Source organism: Varanus komodoensis, unplaced genomic scaffold (genome assembly GCF_004798865.1).
Source record: "Varanus komodoensis strain SLA01 unplaced genomic scaffold, ASM479886v1 scaffold50, whole genome shotgun sequence".
Classification (NCBI taxonomy): Eukaryota; Metazoa; Chordata; class Lepidosauria; order Squamata; family Varanidae; genus Varanus; species Varanus komodoensis.
The window spans coordinates 96,857-113,771 of record NW_025336088.1 but is presented as its reverse complement, the minus strand read 5'-3'; the positions used below and the strand labels follow the sequence as shown (position 1 = coordinate 113,771).

General features: G+C 43.7%; 2 protein-coding genes across 8 annotated transcripts in view; one reads left to right on the top strand and one right to left on the bottom strand.

The window, feature by feature from the left end:
- Positions 1-14,339, bottom strand: part of ACBD4 (acyl-CoA binding domain containing 4) — a 32,100-nt gene extending 17,761 nt beyond the window's left edge. For 4 of the 5 annotated variants that reach the window (XR_006416385.1, XM_044447078.1, XM_044447081.1 and 1 more), the window contains exon 1: positions 1,201-1,308. The gene's annotated coding sequence lies outside the window, so the exon portion shown is untranslated. Of the gene's footprint in view, positions 1-1,200; positions 1,309-13,881 lie in introns of those variants that run through there. The other variant, XM_044447079.1, reaches the window with a different exon arrangement.
- A 314-nt stretch (positions 14,340-14,653) lies between these two features.
- PLCD3 (phospholipase C delta 3) overlaps positions 14,654-16,915 on the top strand; it is a 47,700-nt gene continuing 45,438 nt past the window's right edge. For all 3 annotated transcript variants that reach the window (XM_044447032.1, XM_044447031.1, XM_044447035.1), the window contains exon 1: positions 14,654-14,857. In XM_044447032.1, coding sequence (XP_044302967.1) covers positions 14,752-14,857 — 106 coding nt within the window. In that variant the 5' untranslated portion in view covers positions 14,654-14,751. The remainder of the gene's footprint in view (positions 14,858-16,915) is intronic.

Here is a 16,915-nt window from a genome sequence, read left to right as displayed (position 1 = left end):
ACCAAGGGCCAGTTCCTCCATGAGGAATGAAGCCTTTTGGAATGGCCTTGGACAATTCAGTACCACTTGGGAGTTTACAGAGTGGTTTTAGAGCCAATGGCTGCTGGTTCGCACAGTGTCCCCAGTGCCAAGCAGATGTCCCTTGCTGGTCCTACCTGGGCAACCCATTTGCTGGTAGTCTGTATGGCCTTGTCCAATGGCCACCGTTTCTACCACCAATCCACCACAAAGCCCTTGTGGGTGCCCCTTGTCCTACTTCCTCACCAGCTACGTGGACATATCACAAGTGTTCCACTGCCCCCATTCTGATCTTTGTGGCCACACCAGAGGAAGCACAAATGTTCTTTTCATCTGTTGGTGGGGTAATGCTAGGTACTTAAAAGGTTTGGGACACAGGCTCACAGAACACAAATATGCACAGAAACTGAATATGCTAATACATATCTATAGAGACACATTACTAAGCTTGAAATTTCACAAGAACCAAAGTGAACCAACCCCTTATCTGAATATTCCAAATATACTAAATTCTTCTGCTAACTGCCCCTGACTCAAGGTCACCACAAACCAATAGGAAACATTGGAGGTGCTACAGTATATGGAAAGGGGAGAGCTGGCTTTCTCCTCCCTGGCTTCCTCCCTTGCAAATCGCCTCTTGCATGGCAATTAAGCCTTCTCCACTGGCAGAAACACAGGGCCAGTGGGAAATAAGTTCAGGGTTCAGAGGCACCCCCGTTGCCCCCTCAAGACCTATATCCCACTGCTTCCAGCATCTTTTATTCTTCTGCCAGCCTGGCAACTGCGATCTTCCACTGGTATCAGGTACCACGATGCCCGCTCCCCCAGCACAGCACTCTCTGATTTGGAACGTGCTCACCGCTGTCAGTCCTTCCCACAAGCCTCCCTTGCCCTGCCCGCAGGCCCTTAGGTTTTGCGCGTCTCGAGGCCGCGCTCTGCGGCTCCATATCTTGATATGTCTTCCCTTTGACCCTGAGGCAATATGGGTGCTCCAACCCTTGCCTCGGCCTTTCCTGGCCTGCCACAGAGATCCCTCTGCCTAGCGACGACATGCCTAAAATCCATCGTCCGTTTGGGCACTCTTGCTGCGCGAGATCCGGTTGTCCGTTTTCTAAAAGAGTTCTCATCCACCTGCATCATTTATTTCACGTTCTTTACGCAAGAAGCCCCTTCCAGGCCTACCTTGCACACAACACAGCTTGCACAGGGGTCCAATCACTAAGCTGCTCACTTGGGCATCAGCTTTAACCACCCCCTTGCTTAATCGTTTGCAGCCAGCGATTGTTCCACTTTTGACCTTCTAAGACCAGCCCGCAATGCCTGGATCAGCGGGACGCGCGCCTCAGCCAACCATCGCACCGCTTTAGGATCTATGCTTTGCGTCTCGACCAATCGACACCGAGCGATTACTCCCCCACCCGTTATTTTTGCTGCCGTCTATCATGTCCGTATTCTAGCACCGCCTTGAGGTAAATTATTTTCCTCGGCCGTCAAAATTCACGCTATAACCTTGGTATAAGACCGCCATCTTTCGGTAGAAAACAAAAATGGCACGCTAGTGCTTTTATTGATGTTACAATTCTTTAATTGGTTGCAGAGGTTAAGTTAAATGGGTGCGACAGAATCGCAGCCTATATTTAATACCAGGATTTATTTGAGGCAACATATCTTTTAGTACTGTATTACAGAAATCGGCTGTCTAATCCATTTACAGTTAATTGGAAGAGACTGCATGAAAAAGGGTTGATTTGAAGGCAATCTTCAGATTTAAAAATTGTGAATTTGTCCCAATGCACACCAAGCCTTCACCTGAACTGCTGAGGACATAGAGTGGGTAGGGAGATGGGACCATGCATTCTGCCCCAGCTCTCTGTGTTTTCAGGTACACTGGCTTCTCTTCTCACAAGCAATTCAGACCTTGTCATGCTGGATCTGCAAGGTCTGAAGAGGTGTTCTGCTCCATTCACTTGAATGTGAATAGAACTCTCTGTGCAATCAGAAACCCTACCTTATCAGGGTTGTGACTACATTTAGATTTAGGCATACTTAGAGCAGGCCTATTGAAATCAAGGGAACTAAAGTTAGTATAAGTTTATTGTTCTGTGCCATCAAGTCATCTCTGACCTATGGCAACCCTATAAATTAATGCCCTCTAAAATGTCCTGGCTTGGGCAGCATTGCCCTTGTAAACTCAGGGCTGTAGCTTCTTTTAGGGAATCAAGCCATCTCATAATTGTTCTGCCTCCTCTTCTTCTGCCTTTGATTTTCCCTAGATTGTTATCTTCTCCAGTGAGTCTTGCCTTCTCATAACATGCCCACACTACAATAGCCTCACTTTTGTCATTTTTGCTTCCAGGGAAAGTTCTGGTTTGATTTGTTCTAGGAGCCACTTGTTCTGTTGGTTCAGGGTAATTGCAAAGCACTTCTCCAGCACCATGTTTCAGTGTCATTAATTTTTTTTTCTTGTCAGCTTTCTTCGCTGTCCAGCCTTTACACACATACACAGTAATCTGGAATACAATAGTGTGGATGATCTTTTTCTTGGTCATGGTTTCCAGTGAAACATTGTTAGACTTCTTGATAGTTTCTAGTTCTTTCACTGCTGCCCTTCCAAGTCTCAGTCAACTTCTAATCTCTTGGCTACAGTCTCCTTTTAAATTGATGATGGATCCAAGGAATTAAAAATCTTTCACAATTTCAATTTCTTAATAGTTGATCTTAGAGCTGTGCAATTTTTCTGTAATCATGATTTTCCCCCTTAATGTTCAGCTGGAGTCTTGTTTTTGCATGTTTTTGTTTCACTTTCATTAGGAATCATTTCAATTCATTGCCACTTTCTGCTAATAACATGATGCCATCTGTGTGTCTTAGATTATTAATTCTATCAATTTTAACTTCTTCTTCTGATCTGAATCCAGATTTCCTCATGATAAGTTCTGTGTACAGACTGAACAGATAGGAAGATGAAATACACCCTTGTCTAATGTCTCTGCTTATAGGAAACATTCTGTTCTCCCATATTCTGTCCTAACAGTAGTTTCGTGTTCATGGAAGAGAGGATGACCAATCTGCTGACCAAATTTACAGACGATACTAAAATGGGGTGGTGGCTACAACTGAGGTGCACGTAGTTTGGATCCAGAAGGATCTGGACAGACTGTGGAAGTGGGCAGGGGACAACAGGATGGAGTTCAATGTGGATGAGTGTGAGGTCTTGCACTTGAGGCATAGGAATGGGTGTCATAAGTACAGGTTAGGGGACAAGTGAATGGAGAGCAGCAGAAAGGTATCTTGGGGTACTGGTCAACTGCAGGCAATACATGAGTCAGCAGTGAGATGTGGCGGTCAAGAGGGCAAACTCCACCCTTGGTTGCATAGCCAGAAGCGTAGCTTCTAGACTGAGGCAGGTATTAGTGCCACTTTGTACTACTCTGGTGCACCCACAACTGGAGTATTATGTTCATTTGTGGGCTCCACATTACAGGAAGGATATAGCCAGGTTGGAATTGGTGCAGAATAGGGCCACAAGCATGGTGGCCGGATTGCAGCAAAGCCATATGAGGCGAGACTGAGGGAACTGGGTCTTTTCAGCCTGCAGAAGAGGAGATTCAGAGGGCATCTGTTGGTGACATATAGGTATGTGAGGGGGTGTCATGAGGGGCTGGGTCAAGACCTGTTTTCCCCTGCGGATGCAGGATGAGTTCCAATGGAGCAAAGCTCAGGCAACCAAGGTTCAATTTGGATGCCAGGAAGTACTTCCTGATAGTTAGGACCCCTAGAGAATGGAATGGGCTTCCACAAAAGGTGGTTGAAGCCCCATCAGTGAGGGTGTTCAAGGACAGGCTGGACATGTACATGGTAGGCAAGTCATGAGAAAAGCTGGCTGGAGCCAGGGGTCAGACTAGATGGCCCAGGAGACCTCTTCTGACTTGCTTTGTTTGTATGTTTCTGTGATACAGGTTATGCATCAGGACAACCAAGTTCTGAAGCACAGCCATTTCTTTCAGAACCAGCTATAACTTCCCATGATCCACATAGTCAAAGGCTTTGTGGTGGTGTATTAAAAAAGAGATCAATCTTCTTTTAAAATTATTTGGTGTAGTCCTGTTGTCAAGATATATTTACAATATGATCTCAAGTGCCCCTTCCTTTTTGGAATCCTGTCCAAACATCAAGTATTTCTAAGTCCATATAACGTAAAATTCTTAATTGCAACACCTTGAGCATTACCTTGCTTACATGAGAAATTAGTGCAATAGTCTTGTAGTTGTTGCATTCTTCTGCCTCTCCTTTCCTGGAGATTGGAATGTATATTGAACATTTCCAGCCTGTGGGTCATTGTTTTGTTTTCCATATTTGCTGGCATATTTTTGTTAGGATTTGGTCCTTAGATTGATTCAGTCTCTGCAGCTTGCAAAAGTTCCATTCATACCCTATGTAAGCTGGGTGCTTTATTCCTTCCAAGTATTTTCAGAGCAGCTTTCACTTCACTTTCTGGTATTGCAGGGGGTTATTCATTTGTTGTTGTTGTTAGTTGCGAAGTCGTGTCCGACCCATCGCAACTCCATGGACAACATTCCTCCAGGCCTTCCTGTCTTCCACCATCCCTCGGAGTCCACCCAAGCTCACACCCACTGCCCCAGTGACTCCATCTAGCCACCTCATCCTCTGCCATCCCCTTCTCCTTTTGCCATCTATTGTTCCCAGCATTAGACTCTTCTCCAGAGAGTCCGTCCTTCTCATTAGGTGTCCAAAGTATTTGAGTTTCATCTTCAGTATCTGGCCTTCTAAAGAGCAGTCGGGGTTGATCTCCTCTAGGACTGACTGGTTTGATCGCCTTGCAGTCCAAGGGACTCGCAGGAGTCTTCTCCAGCACCACAATTCAAAGGCCTGAATTCTTCAGCACTCAGCCTTCCTTATGGTCCAACTTTCACAGCCATACATTGCTACTGGGAAAACCATAGCCTTGACTATACGCACTTTTGTTGGCAGGGTGATGTCTCTGCTTTTTAGTATGCTGTATTCATATTTAGTATTCATAGGATCCCTCTTAGAAGAAGTGTGCTAACATTTTATTTCTTATCTACACTTCTCACATATTCATCTTTTCCTTATTTTATCTTAGTGAGAGATTATGTTCTCCTATTGGTCTTTCAGCATTCCTAGGCTATGTTTTTGAATTTCCTTTTCAATTCTTGGAACGCCTGGAAAAGGTCTCTTGATTTTTCTCTTTTGTTGTTTCTTTTGTCATCCATCTAGTAGTCCTTTGCAGCTGATTTATATCCTTTACAGCTATGCATGTTACAAGAAAATATTAATAGTAATAATACTGCGACCTCCCCTGCTGAACTGTGCTGCCAAATTCCCGTTAGCTCTACCTGTTCACTTGCTCTGATTATGTGCTCTCTGGGGGCTTGCTTGTACTTCCCCTAGACCAGCTGGAGCAGCTTCCTCTCCTCTGCTCAGTTAGGAGCCAGGAAACAGAATGGTGACTAGAGAGATTTCTCAAATGAGTAAACTTAATTAATATACTTAAAATAAATGTTTTGCCATGGCTAATTGGCGTATTTCCAGAATTCCAGATGACAGATAAAGGAGCATGTATGGTATTAAGAACTCAGAGCAGCTGTAGCAGGGCTTGTTAACTGTCTTAAAAATGTAGGGGGGTCATGGGAACATAAAAGTTCTTGACTTTATACTAATGCTCACAGTATGAGAAATAAACTCAAAAGGATGAGTTTGAACTCTTGATTCAAGAAAATAAATAAAATGTAATAGGTGTAAGTGAAACTTGGTGGAATGACTCCACTTCCAGAAGTAGAATATAGCAAATGAAGGCTGTATTCATTTTCTCATGCTAAATTGCCTCTATGGAGAAACCCAGATTTAAAAATTGGCAAGATAAGGTTTTTGAGGGAGAATGGGGTGGATAAACTGACTTTTGATAATACTTAATAGTTGCTTCTCTTGGAGGAGGAGGTTACTGTATGGATAAACTTTGTATTGGAACACTTTTAAATATTGAATGATGTACATGCATTAACCATTACTGTAATATATTCAGGGTGACTAATTTTAATAACAAAGTGGCTGTATTCTTATACCAACTGCTGTTTCTGGGCAATCCTCAAAGTGAGTCCTATATACAAAACATTACATTAGTCAGGCACAGATACACCAAGGGACTGATAGCAGTGACCAGGCTATTTCTGTTTAGGAAAGGCCAAAAATGGCACACTGCTCTGCTAAAAGACCTTTGGGCCAGCAGTGTTAAAACTGCATCTAGGTGTCAGGATCAGGGCTTAATTGGTCCCACAAGTGTTTGCAGAGACAGGGGCTCCTCTGTGGGCAAACAGCTGGGAAGCAATCAAGCACTACAGCTGAAGGTCCTGGGAACTTACATAAAAGACACTTTCACACCACTGCTCTTTGCCGCAGCAATGCAAACTATCCTCAGGACTCCTTGCTTTGGCTCCAAGAATCTCCATGCCTTGTTCCTGCCACCCTCTGAGTAGACCTTGCCTTACTCCAGCCTGTGCCCTTCCTGCTGTTCCTGCCCTCCTCTGAGTAGACCCAGCCTTGCTCCCTCGCTGCAACAACTCACCTGATAAAGTGACCTCAGAATTGTGCTCTGACTCTCTCTCTCTCTGCGTGAAATCTGACCACTCTCCTCCGTGCTTTCAACCTGGGACTGCTGACTTGCCTTTAGCCTCTAGCCCGTTGGCGAAGTTCTGGACTCTTGCCTGAGCTCACGCCCTGAACCAGGTGTTCTGCCCATTCCTGCTGCCACCCACAGCCTAGCCTTCATACTAGGAGCGCCAGGGTGGACACCTAGAACAAACTGTGCCCCTCAGTAGATGAACCCCAGTCTACCAAATCATTGTCTTGACAAGATTGAGTTTCAATTATTGTCCCTTGTCTAGACCATTCCTCCAGGCACTGTCCAGGGGTGGCAGATGCATTAAGGCTAGAAGGAGATGCCCCACTTGGGTCCTCCACCTGCATTAAACTCCCCCCCCCACCCCAGATCAATAAGCAGGACCCCTTTCCGTGCATACAAAGTTTCCTTCTCCACTTCTGTCCCCCCCGCATCACACTCACCACTGTCAAATGCTAATTCTCCCTTCTATTCTTCCTCCACAACGGAGTGCGCAGAAGAATTTGTGAGCTGTTCTGACCTGCATGGGGGTATCCCCATCCTGTACTTCAGCAAAAGGGATTAAGGAAATAAATGGTTGGTAAAGAAACTGCCCTGAGACAAGGCCCATGCTAGCTTCATTGGCCAGAGCTGGAGGAACAATGGAGCCAAGCCTCATTGCTTCTGAAAGGGTGGGCAGCAGGCTGAGCAGAGTCAGGCACAATATTTTGCTTCCTGAAGCAAAGCAGCAAATGTCCCCAACACACACCCTTCCTAGTCTAAGTTCATAGGGCCCAAAGGAAGCCAGGTTATTTTAGTACCTGAGGCAGAAAACCCAATAGCAGTAAAAATATAACAACAATAAATTTAATTGTTAAATAACTTAAATAAACAAATAAAATTAAAGCAGTTAATAATTTGTGCTTTTTCCTGACACCTAAAATCTTTTGCCTAGGGTAACTGCCTCACTATGCATAACAGCGCTCTGTGTCATTTCGTGCACTTTTATTTGGGCTTCATGCATCATGCACACCATCTGACCAAAAGTTACAAGAAGTGTGTGTATGTGCATGTGTATACATTACATTTCTCTTTACAATCAAAAGTATAGATTAAAATGGAGCAAATAAAATGGTGAGACATAATTTCAATACAGAAAGATATATATATTTTAAAAAGAAGTTCTATATTGCAGATTTGGCTTTATGGCAGTTTATAGCCACATTGCATTATGATTTCCACATACCCAAAGTGGATTGAGATAAAAGAGACTGGCTTTCAAAAGTGTTCTAAAAGTAATGATCTGCGTGTGCTTTCTTGATATTTATTGGCAAAACGATCCAAGATCCACTCTCAAATGCTTGCTGCCAAGACAATGGCAGACACTGTAAGAATTCTAGGACAAGATGTCCTGGGACATATTCCTATATTTCAAGTGAGCGTCTTTAGCTAACAGTGTCCATGCAGTACATTCCTGCTCAGAAGTAACAAGTAAGTTCAGTGAGGTGTACTATGTAAAAAAGTTCAGGATTGCCATTTACAGGGCATACCTACTGAACTTAATAGGATTTACTGCTGGTTAGGCATGGATAAGGTTGCTCTGTAAGTCATGTGGAGCTTTCCGCATTGTGCCATTACTCGCACTATCTGCTTTCAGTTTTGCCAGCATAGACATCCCAACTCACTCTGCTCTGCTTTACTGGCTCAGAGCCTCTCGGTGGAGCTGTGCTATAGCAGAAAGAGCACCATTCCCCTCAACAGCTGTGAGTAAGGGATTGCAAGGGCGCAATAAATGCCTTGTGTTAGAAAAGCGCCCGAGATTATCAATCTTGCTGAAAGTAGAAAATTCAACAATAGACTCCAACCTCAGCCCACACTGTGTAGCAAAGATAACACCAGATCTCCAATAAATGTAGCTGTACCCTAACACCCCATGCAGTTGCCACAGACTTGTTGGCCTTTTACCCGCCTCCACCAGTCCAAATGCAAAAAACAGAAGCTGAGTCTTAGGCCTAGGATTTGCTTTCAGTGGGACAGGGTTGTGCCTCTCAGCCTTAGGAGTCTATTGACATTTAGGGATCAGACACACTGAGTGGGGGACAGTGTGGAAGGGGTGATAGCCTGGCAATAAGCAGCAGCAGTAGTTCCAACACAAGAAAGAGGGGAGGCAAGGCAAGCAGTTCCTATGGTCAGGCGGAAGCCAGCACAACCAACCCCTCAGGCTGGAAAACTGAGCCTGCTGCCCAAGAGAGCAGCCCATCCTTTGGGGAGGGAAAGGAGCACTCTGTCTCTTAAGAACCTTAGAAGAGCCTGCTTTGCTTCATTTCCACAGCTCATCAAGAGCTGCACCTTGTGGGATGATTGGGAAAACAAGTCTCATGTTGACAGAGACAGAGGAAGACTGATGAAGGAGAGACAGAAATCAACCAGGGAAGGAGGAGGAGAGAAAACACCGAGTGAGGAGCATGGGGCAATTCTTGCCCATCCCTTTTGAAGCCCAGTGCAGTTAAGAGTCATTGCTTGGCACATTTTTGGACCAGGTAGGGAGACCTAGGGCTTGGCTTAACTGGCAAGGCACAGGCAAACAGTTCTGGGGGGGGAGGGGCAACAGCACCCCATGCACCAAGGAACAGTCACAGGGGGAAGGCAAGTGACAGCTGCTCTAAGTGGGTGGAAAGGAGCAGCCCCAGCCAGTTGAAAGGGGGACCATGCAGTGCGTCTGCTCCAGTGAACATGTGCATGAATGAGCCAATAAGTGAGCAAGCAAGTGTGACCCCTGTGAAATATTGGTACAGTCCAAAGGGACTAAGAAATTGCTGGGCTGTAAGAAATTCGAATCAAAAAGACTGGGAAAGCTGAAGAGGCAGGAACTGCTGTTGCTACTAATGCCCTTGCTGACTTGGTCTTGCTATAATTCCTACATGTTGTGCTGGAGGGGTGAATCCACATAGTGAATTCATGTGTATACTGAATTGGCATTTTATTCCAGGGTTTTGAAGATTATGTGCATGCTGCTGACTCTTCTGTGTTGTGGATACTCAGACCAATTGAGGACATTTTGTCTGGGCTTGGATTCAAAAGAACACTTGAACTTTGTGGCTCTACAGCCAGTTTTTTGTATTGGTGCTGCTGCCAGGGACTTGGGTGCACAAGTTTTAGTATTTTGTTATATTATAATTGTTCATATTGTTCTGTTACATAATTGTTGATCAGAAGAGGTTCATTTTGTATGTAAGGTTGTGTTGCAGTGTTCGTTAGCAAGCAAATAGCCCCACAGAACTTACCACTGTTACACAAGCAGGTGCCCAGATGAAAACCTAACAAGGCTAGGAAACAAGCAGCAGCAGCTTGGTGCATTGGCTTGCAAGCCAAGCAGAGGCAATCCAATGTCAGGAAGAGTAGGGAAGTTGAAACCTGGCTGCAGTCCATGGCTCTTTCCATTCTACTGCCTCAGTCACTTGCTTCAGCCTAGTACATGGAAGGACTACTGGAGTTGGAATGTGTGTGGCGGGGGAAGAGGGGGGGAAGCAATTGAGCCTGCTAAAATGGCAGCAAGCTTGAATTTCTCCAAACACTTAGCAGGCAGTAGCAGGCAGTAGGCAAGTAATTTCTTAAATATTGCTTTTACAACTTTGTTGCAGAGCTAGGTGCTCTTTGTGGATGTAGTGCCAGACTCTGTCCATTAATTTATAGTGCTTTCAGTTCTTAAAATTTATGTTTAGGCCTTGGGTGCAGCTCTAGGTTCTGCAAATAAATGTTTAAAGCTTTAGTGCAGCACTAGACTCTGTAAATTATTTTTTTAAGGCTTGGATGCTGCTCTGAACTCTGTACATTAATTTTTTGGCCTCTAGGGTTTGTAAATCAGTTACATGAGTTTGGGTGCATTTTCATACTCTGTAAGATAATATCAAAGCCACTGAGATATCCAAGAGACTTAGAAGGGCTGCAGTTCTGCTGAGCTTCTGACAATCTTCATATCAAACATGAAACCAGTCTGAATAATTGGGGTCCTTCCAAGAAAATGTGCAGACACCTTTCCCAGGAAAAGGATACTTGTAGGTGACCAATAATCATTACAGTCCTTGGGGTCCAAGAAGGACTTCTTTAGGAATGGCCTCAAGATTGCATCTTTCAAAACAGATGTCTGTCCCTCCACAAGGATTAATTAAGCTACATCCAGTAAGTTTCAGATGGGGAGCTGCACCAGATTCTTCTGTATTGCCTGGAATAAACCTGCACCCTTTGCTTGCTGTTAATAACCACGGCAGGCAAAGATCAGGCAAGCAAATAGTAGACCACACCTCCTTCAGATACCTTGTCATATTTTCAGGGTGCAATAATTGAAAATCATCCCATAGACTGGCATTGTAGAACTTGTAGTGTCTGAACCATAACTGATGCAAACATTTTATGTTAAGTTTTTCAGTGGGCCTAGCAATTTTGTCAAATTTTAGCTGGTGGGTCAAAAAATGTGCCAGCCTAAATCAAATGGCAATTACCTGTGTGCTGACTCAGTTTTTATTCCTTCTGCATGGCTGCATTTACAGGCTTGCTCTGTGTAGAGGATGCTAAAAGTCTGAAAGGGTAAATATGTTTGAAGAGGCAGTAAACAGTGTTTCTCATATATTTCCAGCTATAAATAGTATCAGAAAAGATGTAATAACTTAAAAATAATAACATCCTATTAATACAATAATGTGGGGCCAGTAGATCACTGTCCCTTGGCTGCTGTTTATGTAACTTGAGAGCCAGTGTGGTGTAGTGGTTAAGAGCATGGGACTGGGACTCAGACGATCTGGGTTCTAGTCCCCGCTCAGCCATGGAGCCAACTGGGTGACTTTGGGCCAGTCACAGACTCTCAGCCCAACCTACCTGGAGGAGAAGATGTAAGCTGCCTTGAGCCCTTTGTAGGAAAAAGGGAGGATAAAAATCAATCAATCAATAACTGGTAAGATTAATACCTTGTTTTGGTCTCAGGATGGTGATACTTCTCTGGACTGACACAGTCAGCTAAAGTGCATGTTATGAAATTCTTACGCCCTGGGTTAATGTGAGCTGTGCTCAGTTGTGTTGAACCTAAAGGCATGTGTGGAAAGTCCTGGCTCAGCCTTGGAAATAGTTCCCTTCATAAGCATATGCTGAGAAGGAAGAACACACTGGAGAAGACCCTGATGCTGGGAACAATTGATGGCAAAAGGAGAAGGGGGTGGCAGAGGATGAGGTGGCTAGATGGAGTCACTGGGTCAGTGGGTGTGAGCTTGGGTGGACTCCAAGGGATGGTGGAGGACAGGAGAGCCTGGAGGAATGTTGTCCATGCAGTCATGGTGGGTTGGGCACGACTCTGCAACCAACAACAAATTAGCATCTGCAAACTGAGCTGCTGCTGGCATCTGTATGAACATTATACAAGTTTGGATTATGTTCACTACTGTGGATTGTGAATGTAATGTTGTACGCAATGACTGAAAATTTTAAAATGTAGATTTAAAAGGATTTGGCTTCTTGGAACCAATGAAAAATGGAAGTGCTTGGATCCTGCACTGAGATGGTTAAGAGCTGGAAGGGGAAGAGAATGCTAGTTAAATGAGAACTTTACAAAGCACTCATGTTGTGTATCATAGCCCTCCTTCTTACCTCGCAAATGGACACTGCTATTCCATTACTATTTTTCCCCTAACAGATTACATATTTTTCCTGCTCCTCCTGGAAAAACAGTAGAACACACATCCCACTGGCAATTCTTAAGCTCTTTCTGCAGGTGGCAAGGGAGAGCTTCAGTGGTAGGACTCTCGTATAGAAAAAGCATAAATTAGGCTACAGAGAAACATTGGCACTATTTCTTTCTCGGTGTGGGCCAAGATTACACCTGGACAGTGAATAATATTTCAAGTTGGAGCTTGATTAGATCCAATCTTGAATTCCCAGGCATGTGTAAGGACAGTACTTGGCAATTTGGATATAATATTGGTATAGAATGAGAAGAGATTAGTGCCTTCTAAGGCTTCCTCATCACAGTGAATGTTACAGTTTAGCATTATGCAAGCAAATGTCACACTTGCATGCTGCCCTATTCCCATATTCCTTTGGTACACCCATGAGGAGTTTCAAAGGTTTTGCTTCATTATTTGGTTATGACCAAACCCTAAACAAGCTAATCTAATAAATAAGGATTTGATGGCCTTGTTTCAATGAACCATAGCAGGACTAATAGTGTTTGGGTTCAGATACAATACTGAACTATAGTTAGTTAAACATGGAAAGGAACATTTCCAATCATCTCCCTGCTCCCCACCACAGACACAAAGCTGCTGAGTAGCAAATGAGTTAAGCTACAAACAAGAGCAAGATCAGACCTGAAAATACTGACACCATCATGAGACTGAAGGCTCAGACAGGATAAGGTAAATTGCTGAGGCTTAGGAATACATATTTTGAAATGCTATAGTCTGTACATAATCTGTTATTTTATCTGAAATTGTTGGCTTTATTTTTGTGGAATCACTGCTTTCTGTGTGTTGTGTTGAATTGCTGTAAAGCAGCTGTTACACACTGGGCAAGACTCATTTGAGAAGACAATAATGCTAGGGAAAGCAGAAGGCAGATGAAGAAGAGGAATACTAAATATGAGATTGGCTAGTTGCCATAAAGGAAGCCACAACTATGGGTTTACATGAACTGAGCAGGACTGTCAAGGCCAGAGATGACTTGATGGCAGGTAACAGCAATAACATTGTCATTATGCCTCTCAGTTGAATCGTTATATTCTTGTCAGATCTGATATTACAATAGCACATTTTGAGAATTATATGCAGGTTATTTAGTCTTATCACCTTTGTTGAAATTAACAGCTGTTATTGAACAGAATTGCTACTAAATTATCATGTGTTCCGATAGGTATACCTTGTCATGTAATATAGTCTGAATTTAAATTTGGTATTGCTAGTTATTTAATTCATTGTGTGAATAATTGTTACAATTCATTGCATTATAGGTTGCTTATTTCAACACATATTGGTTGTTTTCTCTTAGTTGGAATGAAAAGCAATTTATCAACATGTAAATAGACATATATGCTTTACACTTATGTACATTTTGAACAGCATTTATCAATCAGTTTGAAAAGTTCCTTTAGGAGCTTTTAGATTTTACGTAAGTTTTCACTAATCTGAGCAATTTTATTCACTGCTGACCACAGGTCATTTATGTATAAACATTTCTTAGGGTACCTTGTTTCTTTGAATCCTCTGTTTTTTTGACTGGTTTGCAGTCCCTAAGAGCTCCCATCTTCTCATCCCATGAGCATATCACTTCATTGAGGTGTCTCCTGCGAGAAATTTGTCAGACATTGACACTGTCCTAGAACTAAATGTTGAGGCAGACTCGCCATTCTGATTCTATCCCAACAAGTTTCATTCCTTGCTATGCCACGATTCGTTTTACCAAGTACGGGAAGGCTGATGGCCCTTTAACATCAGTTTCTAAAAATGGATGCAGCTTCTGAAAGTTCACTAACTTCCAGTCCTCTGCCAAGAGGCTGATTTTAATGACAAGTTGCTGTTTCAGTTCTAGTATCAGCAAAAGAAGTTCTACCTCTCACCATTTAAAACTCTAGGAGAACTTAACATGCGAGACGATGCCGTCCTGGTCAACGTTTGATAATTTGACTTGTTCGATGACTTTCCAACATAGATTCAGAGGCGAGGAACGGTGGACAAAAATACTCATTTGAGCCTCCCGGTCCCTCTTACATGGTGAGCCTGGCACTTTACATGACCTCAGATGTATCTCGTATCTCACGACAGAGCTGTGGCATGCGCGGTGAGGAGCTGGGAAAAACAGGTTACTTTCGGGCTTGAGCCTCCCGGCTGAGATAAACCAGCGAGCGAGCGCGCCCATCCCTCCTCCCATTCGAGGGAACCTGGGCGGCAAAGAGTTAAACCCCCTCTGCCGGTGTTGTTGAAATAAGAGAGCCCTTTCCAAGCTCTGCCTCTCGTATCTGTGCGCTGCGCCCAGTCACAACAGAGTTTGGTCTAGGGGGCGGCGAAAAAAAGCGCTTCAGGCCGAGATTGGGATCGGGGGTGACATTGCTGTCAGCCATGCTTTGTGGGAGATGGAAAAATTCCCGTTGGGAAAGCCACCACCAGCAATCGCCTTATGGAGAAGTCGCTAAACTCTCGGGGCACCGCGCCTTCAAAAAGATGGGTAAGTGAAGGCGCGTCTGGCGTCCGGAAGTAAGGGCGAGAGAAGCACCGCTTTTCTCCTGGACCTGTGAGACCTGTTGGAGGCTCCCAAAGACTTCTGCTCTAACAATAATCCTTTGAAGCCAGTTCCAAACATCCCCAGACATTTCAGTAGTCTTGGAACTAGGGCTTTATTAGTGCTAGGGTTTGGCCGCGGAAAATTTGCAGTGCCGGTGCTCAACGCTGGAAAAAGGTTTATTTATTATATGTACATGCCCTTTTTTCTGCAAATTTTCACATAATCCTCCTTCTCTCCATCTTAGCTTCACAATATAGTTAGTCTGAGAATCAGTGCCTGCTCCAAAGTCACCCAGTCAGCTTCATGGCCGAGCGGGGAACAGAACTTCAGATCTCCTGCGACCCAGTTCAGTACTCCAGCCATTACTCTACGCTGGCTCTCACATGGCGGTGGAGTAGATAAGACGTCCTCTGGGCAGCTGCAAAGTGCAGCCCCGTTGCCTCGCAATAACTACAGTGACTACAGCAGGGGCAAGGTGGGGGTGCGCTGAGGCAGCCGTGAGAGCGGGGCAGGGACAAACAGCCCGAGCAACTTTTCCTCAAGAAGGTCAGGCCTGCCTATAGTCCTAAAGGTTACCTAGCTCCAGAAAGTCAACGTCATGTGAAACTTGATTTATGTAAAGGTTCCAGCCTCTGAACCTGTTCGCCATACCAGGACTTCAGTCTTGAAGAGTGAGAAATAACTCGTAAGGATCGTTTTATTAACATAAGTATAATTGGCAGTTCCACGTGATAGTATAATATTTGCATAGGAAGAATATGTATGGTTTCCTGAGTGCCTATAATTTGTTAGGTGCGTTAACAGAGTCCTTGAGGCATCAGGAGCTTATATTGTGAATAATAAAACTTAAGTAAATGGCATTATACAAAGTGAATGATAATAGAGGTTCCTTCAGTCCTTTCTTGGTTTGTAAATTATAATGCTTACAGAAAATTGACTTCTTGTACTAAACTACAAGGAGGGAAATTTAATTTGGCTTTCTTTGTTGCAGTAAGAATCCAACACTTTATTTTATCAAACCTCTGGAATGCTCTTGTACAGTGAGGTGTGGTAACTACAGAAGCTGCTGTAATTCAGTGATCTCAGTGTCCACAGGCAGAAATAACAGGTTTCTGCAGAAACCATTTTTGCCAGGTTCAGTAGAAAAAGAGCAGTCTTACTTACTTGCAAGAAATACCCATGTATTTCAACCATTCTTCAGGTGCCAGAAGTCTATTATGGGATAGAAGGTGAGGGTTGGAATCAACATCCAGTTATGGGTAGTGGATGAGTAAATCACATTGCATAAACTCCTGTACATCTGGATTAGCAAAATGCTATTAAAATCAGAGCTATTTCATGATTAAATATATTGTAGTTGATTCAACTATAGCTGGGGTGCAGAAACTTTTTCAGTTTGAAGGCCAAATTCCATTTTGGAGAAGAGTTGTGGAGCTGCATTCCAGTGGTGGGAAGGGCTAAAGACAAAAGGTACAGAGCCAAAAATAGCATATTGTAGTTTAAAGCTCTTTACCACCAATATCTCAGTCTTAGGAGGGACAATTCAACTCTTTAAACTGAAGGAAAAACTTCACAAAATCTGGAAACCACCATATGATGGGTGGTTGGAAAAATGGGTTCTGGCAGGTGAAAGATACATGACCATCTGGAGAATCCAGGTGGGCCAGACTGAGGCTTCAGGGTACAATAGTTAATTAGTAAATAACTATTGTCCATCCTTCACATTCATTTTTTTTAACCTTGAAAATTAGTACAATGATAACACTTCTACATTGGCTGTTATTCTGGCTTTTATGCTGTACTGGGGAGCGGTAGTGCGCACATGTTAATTGGTGGTCAATTAAGAGAAGCACTGTTTTAGTGCATTGGGATTGAATCCTACATAAAATGTACAGAATTAACACATTAATCCAGCATATCTAAAGGACCATCTGCTCCTGCATAAATCTGCCCTGTTTAAGACTTGGACTCCTCTTCAAGCATTTCTACCCACAGAAGTTA